The following is a 10,547-nucleotide window of genomic DNA, read 5'->3' as shown; positions in this document are numbered from 1 at the left end:
ATATCTAAAAAGGTTGCCGGAATTCGTTCCATCGGTATGACCATCGACTACCTCGAGATGGTTGTTCCATTAAACTGTGCACCACTTCTCATAAATCACCGGTAAAACGTTTTATCGGCACAATTCGGATAGCATTGGATCGCTAGTCTAGGCTCGTTAATCTTTTCCAGCCGAGATGCATGGATCATAGGATAGATAGAAAATTGATGGAGAGATGTCGTTACGGGAGAGTGAGAAAAAAAAAAGTTGGAGATCCCAAACGCGTTGATTCTTTCACGACATCGAGATTATTGTGAAAATCTTGGAGAGACGAGAAGAAAATTCTCATAGTTTTATGAAGATAATTCTTAATGAATCACCGGAAATAAAATTTGCATCGGTGTAATAAAAATAGAAATTGAAAGAGGAGTAGAAAAGAGTAGAAAATATTTGGAATTTTATGGATTCTAATTGGCACAATGATTTTGGTACGATTTCGCAGAGAAACTTTGATAATTATTTTATCTGTAGATTTATATAAAAGAAATTATTATTAAACAAATAGCTTAATACCTCTCGAAACTATATTATTACAAAAATGATAAAATGCTTCGAAACTTATATATTTATAAACCTATATAAGAAAAAAAATAAATTAACAAGAATATAAAGAAAACGAAAAAAAAACCTATAATTTTATAAATTCCAAAGAGATGTTAATCAAAAGAACCTTCCGTACAGAGAAGAAAATTTCCATAAAGAGAGAAAAATTTACAAAAAAATATTTCAAAATCCACAAGAAGTATTTACATTGTGACGAGATTAAACATCAATCCGTTCGTTTAACTTGAGCAATACGTTTGTTTATTCGCCTGGGGAGGGGAAGTACGAAGGAGATCCGGAAATCACCGATCGATCCGTTTCAAAACAGAAGCAAACGACGGCGTACATTCGTACATCATCGTTCGCTGGTGAAGATAATGAAATGCACGGCGACGAAATGGGTGGACGCGTGCGTCTGTGTGCGTAACGCTGCTCGCTTACTCGTTTATATAATGCCAGACCCGGGAAAGTGAGACACCATTGAATCGTCGACCGTCAAACAGGCACGCGTTTCTGTCCGATTCGAACGACATGAAACTCCGCATATCCGTCCTTCTCGTCGCCCTCGTGGCCATTCTTCTGCACTCTGCCGGTAAGAAGGAAGATCCGTGTAAATGTGGAATCGATTATCTCGAGAACAGTGTTTTAATCGTTTCTTTTTTTTTTTTTTTTAATTTAAAAAATAGTAAAATTAATATATCTGTCTATTTCATTTGAAAGGGATCTAGAAATAAATTTATTATGAATAATTTTTTCATTTCGATAAAACAAAGATCAAGAATTTTTTTTTAATACTCTTGATCTTTATCCGTATTTAATTATCGATTTTAGCAATCACGAAGAAAATAGCTACGCGATTCCTCTTTTCGAAGAACGAATGGCCCTCTTTCGAAGGGGTCAATGATAAATAACCCTTCCTTCGTTTCGTTCACCCTATTCGCTTCGAAACTTTCGAAACATCAACGATTATTTAACAATTTTTCGCAGCAATAACGTTAACATCCAATTTACAGAATACACGACAGCAAACAGCATATGTCCCCAAGAGAATTGCCTCGATTCGACAAAGTGCGAGCATTTTGTGGTGGGCGCTACGTGTCCACGATCGAGTGACACGTGTTGCAGCATTGGTAAGTTCGTTCGAAATGTTATAATTAACGAAGGACGAAAGTTGGATATATTTATTCTTCGTTAATTCGAATCCATTTTTAACTAGGAATTAAGAAACTGAAGTAATTTACAGACAGTTGAGTGCGAAGCTTTTTTAAATTATAATATATAATTAACAATTTGTAAAATATTCTTATTTTTACAAATGATATTGAATTATCCTCCTTTCTATAAACAAGCTTCAATCTTGAAAAAAAAATACACTTACATTCGAATCAAATTCAACATGTTCTGTGTTTGTTCTAAACACGAAAAAATTATTACAATCTGTCAAAAAGTAAGTTTTCTGTTAAACGTTCTATCCATCGAAAACGAAGAATATAAAAAAATTCATTTAATTAACTTCAAAAAATTTAATTCCAAACCAACTTATAGAAGAATTTATTTATTCCTGAATAAGCAGTTCCTGAAAAGTGTTCGACGTTCGATTTACAATTTTTCCCTCGTTCTCTTTCGCGCCAGTATTTCTTTTATCGATAAGATAAAGAGGTGTTGTCGAAACGTTTATTCCGGTCACGGTTAGAAAATACACGGAGGAGGTAATTATAAAACCTGAGTAACGATAACGTAACTCAGCGTTACAAACTGGATATAGCAATTTCACAACACGCAACACCGTCATTTCCACCGTGCCAAATCGAATGCTCTCGAGATTCACTTTTGCACTGCGTGAATTCGGAACGAAACCATCGACCGGTTAATTCATGCGTCACGCTGTCCACACTTTCACGAAACATGTCGCCAATCTATTACTTACGTTCAGCTTGTTTCTCTCTTCGAGTTCACCATTTCGTTAAGGAGCTCGAGAAAGGTAATTCGTTGGGTGATTATGGAGAAATAATCTCATCTTGTATTTCTTTTTAATATTTCGAATATTTGGAGCTAATAAATTATTTTTATAATAATATTACAAAAACTTTGCTAATTTAAGAGAATCGCCCTTAGATTGAGAAAAAAATTCAATACGATTCATTTCCTCGATTAAAACGATTATTCCTACTTAAGATTTCTTTATCGAGAAATGTTGTTGCATTTCAATTTACATATGATTAATTAACACATTTTCCTCGAAAATTTGATAATTTTGCGCATAAAAATACGTAATCAATTTTCGTGTTCACAGTGAAATCGGAACACAGAACCCATTGCCACCACTTCGCGGGCGAGTGCATGGACACCTGCACCCTGTCTCTGCGTCACGCGGTCGTCGATTGTCCATCGGACAAAGTGTGTTGCACGTTGGTTTAATCCGTGAAGAGAGGAAGAAAAAAACGAGAGGTCAGCATCCGAACAATAGCGTTAATGTAACACCGATTACTCGAGTCTCGACATCCGGCCGATCTATGAATGTACGAATCATCTGTTCGCAGCACACGGTAGAAAAGCGAGTTTTAATCGATTTTACAACAGCGACGAATGGTTGGCGCGCGCGTGTGGACTGTAGCGCGTCACGAAAAATGGCGTGCGCCGCTTGATAATTGTGAACACGTTGCGACACAAGCGAGTGAAATTAGTGCGAATGTGAAAAGTTCCGCGAATATGCACTTGCTCCGTTCGTTTCCAGTGAAAATGAGAAAATGTAGTAGTTAGAAGGGTGTTCGTTTTAACGAAGCATGCGTGTTTGAGTGTGGAAATTTGAACGATCGATGATTTTATATGTTATTAAACAATTTTCTCTTCAATGTTCTTGCATTATTCTTAGTAGTCGATGATCTATGAACGATATATCTTTAATTGGGTAGTTTTCTCTTTTTATCAAACTTACGAGACACTAGAAGAAACTAGTCGAACGATATTCAAATAATTTTGAGACGATCAATTGTCGTATATAATACAATTCGAAATTAATCGATAATTAATTTCTAGAAAAAGAAGAAGATTAACCTCTTTCCATCCCTTTCGCAATCAATCGATCAATTAAATTAAATTAAATCTTTCTCAAATAAATAAGTAGCGAATAATTCGAGTAGAAGAGAAGGAAGAATAGGAAGAAATAAGAAGTGGATGTGGAAGAGGGAGAGAAGAGGGGGGCACGTATCGCCGCGGGCAATGCAGGACGGTTTGACGGTGAGGGAACGCACGCACGGAAGATTTAGCGTCGTGTTGGTCAGCCCTGGAGGGTCACTCGAAGAATCGTGGCGCGCGAGAGAGAAAGGGGAACAGCTCGAGGCTCCCTCTATCGTCGGCCATCTCTCGCCGAGATGTAAGAGAGCGCGGGACGGTGACGCATTCGTCAATGCGAATTACGAACGTGTTGTAAAGCGTTAGCTCGAGACGAGAGTAACGAGCGAGCGAGGGATATATCGCTCGGATTCTTCGCGCACGCGGGGAGGAGAAGAGGGAAGCGAGAGAAGGAAGAGATACCTTGCCCGAGGCCAGACACGAGGAACATGTGACACTAAATATAGAAACACGCCACGGAGGAATTCTTCGAAAGGTAACGAAACAAACATTCTCGTTTCGACAAGAAATACTAAATAACACGTGACGTGATCGCTGGCTCGGTCAAAAGCAACTTTCCTGATAGATGATAGAAGACGCTTACGATATTTAAATCGAAATAAACGATCTCCTTCTTATCTTCTTATAATTAATAAAATATTTCCAACTGCCAATATTAATAAATTTCCTCAAAGAGAGAAATATCCATTTCCATCTCGCTCCAGTTATCTCCAATTCTCTTGAAAACCATCTGATAAGAACGAATAGCATGACGCAAAGAAATCGAGAAATTATCGAGAGGACTGCGAGACAAAGAAGAAGAAGAGGAAGAGGAGGACTGAAGAGACGACGACGACGACGACGACGACGAAAAGGAAGGATGATGAAGAAGAGGTATACCTTGCCCGGGGCGCTGCAGGCAGATGCCAGTACGTGTACTTGCATGCACACACACACGTTTGTAAGAGCCGTTTCGGTTAGCCCGGGGGCGAAGGCGCGGAATCATGCAGCGTGGAAGAAGGAGGAGGAGGAGGAGGAGGGCCCCCTCCGCCCCTCTGGCCCCCATCGTTGCACGGAAGATGGCCCCGGGGGCACACGCGGAGGTGTACCCCACCACGAACCACGGAGAGGAGCAACGGTCGTTCCGCTGCGGGCGCGGAAACGAGAGGAGATAGCGGCGAGCTTCGTGCACCCTCCGCACCCTCTCCCCTGTCTCCTAGCGGCGAAGGGCGGAGGGCACCGTGGAGGAGGAGGAGGAGGAGGTGGGATTCACGGTGCCCCGAGGACGTTCAGCGAGACAATACGCTGTTCGTGGACCCTGCGGCGACTTCACGACGGACCGCTTGCCTCTCCTCTCCTCCTCTTATTCTCCTTTCGTTTCTCTTTCTCGCCGTTTATCCGCTTTCAGCCCCCTGATATTCGTCCTCGGATTCTCTACGCGCGTTCTTGTTTCGCAGTTTTTAAACAAGAAGACCATTTGTGATGTATATTCTACTTCTTTCTTGCAGAGTAGAGCGAAGTCGATTGTTCCTCTTTCTCTTTATCGTGGATTGAGTTTTGTATCGATTTCGAATTTATTAAAAATGATAATATGTTTGAATAATTCTTCTTGTCAGTTTAATATTATATTCTTCTTGCTTTTTCTTCCAAACTGAAAAATTGAGAAAACCTCTGCGATGTACAATCGAACATCTCTAACCAAGATTTCTTACTCTAAAAGCAATACACCACACGTAGATAATTTTGAACACACCAAATATGATACTTGATATTTAAAAATTACTTGAAATATTAGATATAAGGCATTCAAAGCTGCCAAATTTAAAATATTCAACTTGCAAGAAACGTATATATATATAATTCTCTCACGAATAAAACATTCTTATACGAATAATTTCCAGCACACATATTTGAAACGCTAAACGCGAAGCCGATCCAACTATCCAGCTATCAACTCTGTGCTAAAAGATTTCCAGAAAGAAAATTCAAATGGAATCCATCGATAAACACCATTGACGAATACCATGAATCCATCCAGAGGCATCCAACGCTGCCAAGTTTCAAAAGACTTCAACGATGCAACCAACGGATGGATGTACAAGGAAGTCGTCGTTTCTCCCGGAGAAGTAACCGGTAACAAGGATTATATTCGCGGAAACTTCGTCCTTGTTTGCGGGGGTGGGGCGGAGGGAAGGTGAAGAAACTATCTCCGCGGCTACGTTCCGTCTTTCGATGTAATAAAGTGCACCACGACCTCGCTCCGGGGATGCTGCACCTCCTCCCCTCCTCCGCTCTATATATACATATACATATATATATATTTGTCTTCCCTTCTTTTCCACGGATTCTTTCTCGCCCTCTCCTCCACCTTTTCGCCCGCCTTGTGTGCCCGCTGCTCGTGGAAGGGGGTGGGGGTAACGATGCCCCGAGGCGGGCCTCGTCCTCCTCCGCTGCCGCGCCGCGCCGCGCCGCGGTAACGATAAGCAACGAAATGAAATATTAATGAAGTACCCTGGGCGCGCGCGACCATTTTTCGCGTCGCGTCTCACCACCGACGCCTCGGGTGTCGAAGAAAAAGTCGCGGGGGAGGGAGGGGGTGAGGATCATCCGGTGCTTCCTGGGGGTGGAGAACGAGGAACGGGTTGGGGAAGAGGAGAGGAGAAAACCGCTGACGGGAGCTGTGTCTCGCTCTCGGTGGATAAAAGTAAATTGATGACGAGGTAGGATTTTTTTATCAGGGCCGGTGGTCAATCCTGTAAATCCTGGGATGAGGGTGTTTCTTTCTTTTTTCTCTTGGTATTATTGTTGGAATATTTTTCGGGTTGTATCGAGTTAGTAGACGAAATAGAATAAAATTTTAACAATAAATTTCGATAATTTATTGTTCGAAGCAGATAATAGGTTATACGAAGATAGGATCAATTATAAGAGCTGTAAATGTTATTTCGAGTATTTTAAATAAAGTGAGTGCTTTATTCGAAATTTTAATTAATTACATTTTCATATTGTTCATTCTTAATGCTATTATTGTAACAACATAATAAATGAATACGTTTTATTCGTAGATATTTTTTATTTTCATACAAAGATATTGTTTTTAAAGAAATCAAATTTATGGATCCCATATTTATTAAATCGCGTTCTTCATAATCCCTGCAACATCGTCAATTCTATGATATTTCTTTTAGCTTCGAATCATCGAAGCTCTGTTTAACGAAATTTAAAAGAATTGAAATTCAGAATTTTTTTGGCTAAATCGCATAATCTCCAATCGTTCAAGTTGTAAAATATCTCGAGTAAATCTTTCCAACTGTTGTCACAGGTTTATATCTCTCACTTTTCCAACGATGATTTCTCGTCTGGATGCAATTAGCCATACCGTGCGCGTATGCAACTAACATGGATTCGTCAAGGAGAACGCGGATCGCTTGTGAAAGGGTTAATCTATCACGATATATCATTCGAGCATCTGGCTGGTCATCAGGGAGTCAATCAACGACACGTCGATCATATTTTTCTCGCGCAAAGAGTTTCCTCGATAATTAACCATCGACACAATCGCACTTTCGATCACACTTTCGAGACATAATTTCTGCGTGAAAAACATAAACTGCGCGAATCCATTTGAGAGAGAGAGAAAAAAACTCTCGAATGAATATTATCACAGTCGGGAGCTGAGAGAAACCGTTTAAAGTAATTACTCAAAAAATTTTGAATAAAAAGTCGATTCACGTTCAAGTCAAAACTCTAAATATGCTACGATACAATTAAGAGTTATCTGTACAAGCAGTCAGTTTTGATTTGTGTCTCAACGTTCTCAAACATAAGTTACACAAAAGAATTAAAAATACGCTAATAAATAAGAAAGGTAAGCGTTTCGAAAATTGATAGCTCATTTTCTAATCTAATTATGCAGAGAAACAGTATACAGATTCAGGAAATACATTATATATATAGCGAAAAAGAAAAAGTAGAGGAAAGAAAATAAAGAAAATCTGCCGACCATAAACGAAACTTTCAACACCCTCTAAGAAACTCTAAGAAACCAAGATCCAATCCCACCCCACGAAAACAGAAAAACATAATATAAAAGCGATAGAAGGCAGGAGGATTCGGACTCGAGGAGCGAGCTAATTCGCCGAAGCCGCGTTTTCACGAACAATGCATGAAAATAACCCATTGCACACTTTTACCACGGCGGTTCATGTCAGCGTGGTTGCATTTGCGATGAATGCGAGATACCCCGGGCAATTCCCTAATTGCAGTGAGAGGCAAACGAGGCGGATGAAAGAGAGAGAGCTGGATGACCGCCGCGCGACAAGGACGGCGAATCTTATCGAAAGAGAAAGACAGAGAGATGGCGAAGGCTAGAGAACGGTGGAAAAGGGAGAAGGAGAGAGAGAAAGCTATTCTCAGCTATGCTTCGAGCGCTCCAGAAACACACCGTATCTCTCTCTCTCTCTCTCTCCACTCCACGTTCATCTTCCTCCTTCTCGACCAGCATCCCCTCCCCCCCTCTCCTCGCTATCTCTTCTCCCTTTCGCGACGTGTGCAACCGCTTCGAACGGCTCGAACGCCCCCGCGAGCCAACACGGGCCAGCGCCTTCTCCGTGTATCACCGTCTCCCCTCGATCTTCACGATCTTCACGAGTCGCCCCCGGGATCCAACTGCCTATAACCAGACTTCACGGAGCGAAGAAAAGGGAACTTGGGATCCTTTGCCAACGTTTCCCTCTCTCGATGTCCCTCCGCGCGTCATTGCCGCTTACTTCCATTACCTCCGTCCCCGTTCTCGAGTCGAGAGAATTTTCGAGCATGCTTGAAAATCGATGGATCGTCTATATAAAATATATATATATATATATATCGATTTTGTCGCGTTTCGTTATTATATACGGGAGAAGGGGAAGATTCATCGAAACGTGTCATCGTTTCCAATTTCAGCCGATTTTTTTTTTTTTATAAAATGATAAAAAAATCGAGTACGGGCCAACGATCCCGCTCCCGTATTTAATATATCCTGCTCCCCGACGCGATATCATTGCATTTTCCATGCCAATTGTTTTTAATAACTCTGCATTCAAATGAAGCAGAAATTATCCTTCCCTCCTCCCCTGTTCAGCGTTCTGTAAGGGGGAAAAAAACGGGAATTCGACGAATCAATTTATTCGAACAATAGGGTATTTGTGTATTTTGTATCCGTGTAAAAAAAGAAGAGGGAAAAAAAAGAAAAATTAGCGAATAATAAATAATTCGTAACCCTGTCGCGCTCACTCTCGCTTTCTCCCGTTCTATCAACGATCCGGAAATAAACGACAAGCCGATTAATCACGCCAGTACAGTTATCGATTCCACCCGCACCGATCCTTCGATATAACGGCCGATATCGTGTCGGATCGCGATATCGAATCAGTGAACCGGATCATCTGAATCCAGCCATTCGATGGAAATGCTACGTCCGCCATCGTCCAAAAATCGTCGAGTTATTTGTCTAATCGTCCTTGCACATCCGATAACGGCGCATCCACGATCCGAGGCTGGCATAATTACGAAACGCTTGGAGCCGAGGGGGTGAAAGTTCGCGGCATAACGTGACAAATCCGTCCATTTGACAAACTGGTAAAAAGTTTGCTTTTGGTTATTCGATTGTTTCCCTTACCTTTATCATAGCGAATATATAGGTTATACGCAGGTTATGTTTGGCGGGAAAACGAAAAAGTTGAGGCGCGCGGGAGTAAATCTTATTTCCAGGGATAAATACGAGGCGCGCTCAAGCGGCGGAGTTTAAAAGCTCGGCGTGGCCCGCTGGTGCCTGTTAATGGAGTGGTTATGGGAGAATTATTAGACGAGTGTGTGAGATTAATTGCGGTTAAGCCTCCTCGTTAAACTCACCGAACGGATTGAATTATAGCCGTCGGTGACGATAAAATAAACCCGCGTTATTACACTGTAATTTTCTTCGCCCGTGGATAGGCCGTTCCCTTTGTCGAAATACATTCTTCTATTCCTCGTTCCATTCCATTTTATGCACACGTCATATTTTATTACGTATTAAACGTAGAAATCAATTGGACGATCTTCTATCGCGTTTTATATCGCTTCCAAGATTTTAACGTTTGTTTTAAACGTTTTTGTCTATTCGAATTGAAAGAATATTGATTAACGCGTCTAAGGTTTGTTATTTTGTTCTTTTGAACAGATTTAGAAAATTCTACAACGGAATAAAAATTTCGAAATAATTTGAAACGTATTCTGATTGATATTTAATCGTCGAATGGATATTATTGAATTACTGTAATCAGATTATGGATATTGCTATCAGTCACGATTATTCTATTCTTACACGCCTCAGCTTTTATTCAATCAACAAATCTATCAAATCATCTATACAAATCTTTTCTTTATAAATCTAAAAAAAAAAAGTACAAATGGAAAGTATTCCAAAAAATTGTACGATAGATAATCTTTATGAATAATTTATTCATTTTGTATCATTTGATCTCGTCTTAATGAAAACAAGAGAAGTAGGAATTGAAAAGGAAAGAAGAGAGATACTCGACGACTTTCAAACTTACTGACCTCGAACGAACTTTTGCCTTTCTCCTCCAACTTTAACCCTTCAAACTGACGAACGACATTCGTCCCAAATTCGAATATCATCATTGGAAACTCGATCAAAATCGAGATCGGTATCGAACGATAGGGAAGATTATTGAAATTCACGAGGTTCGTTAATTTCGTTCGATCCTCGCGTGCGAATAACAATGGCTGGATACTGTTACGCGATTCCAATCGCGTTTATATTCGTTTTATAATGGCCGATAAATTATCGTTAATGCGACAAGCGAGTGAAA

General features: G+C 40.5%; 1 protein-coding gene across 1 annotated transcript; it reads left to right on the top strand.

The window, feature by feature from the left end:
* Positions 1–776: 776 nt before the first annotated feature.
* On the top strand, positions 777–4,331 carry LOC100578816. Its single transcript, XM_003250612.4, has 3 exons — positions 777–1,174; positions 1,596–1,712; positions 2,876–4,331. Exons 1-3 carry the CDS (start codon positions 1,114–1,116, stop codon positions 2,998–3,000), a joined length of 303 nt encoding a protein of 100 aa, XP_003250660.1. The 5' UTR covers positions 777–1,113; the 3' UTR covers positions 3,001–4,331.
* Positions 4,332–10,547: the final 6,216 nt, after the last annotated feature.

The sequence above is a fragment of the Apis mellifera genome, linkage group LG7 (genome assembly GCF_003254395.2).
Source record: "Apis mellifera strain DH4 linkage group LG7, Amel_HAv3.1, whole genome shotgun sequence".
Classification (NCBI taxonomy): domain Eukaryota; kingdom Metazoa; phylum Arthropoda; class Insecta; order Hymenoptera; family Apidae; genus Apis; species Apis mellifera.
The sequence above is the reverse complement of the archived record's forward strand: the minus strand, read 5'-3'. Positions and strand labels throughout refer to the sequence as shown.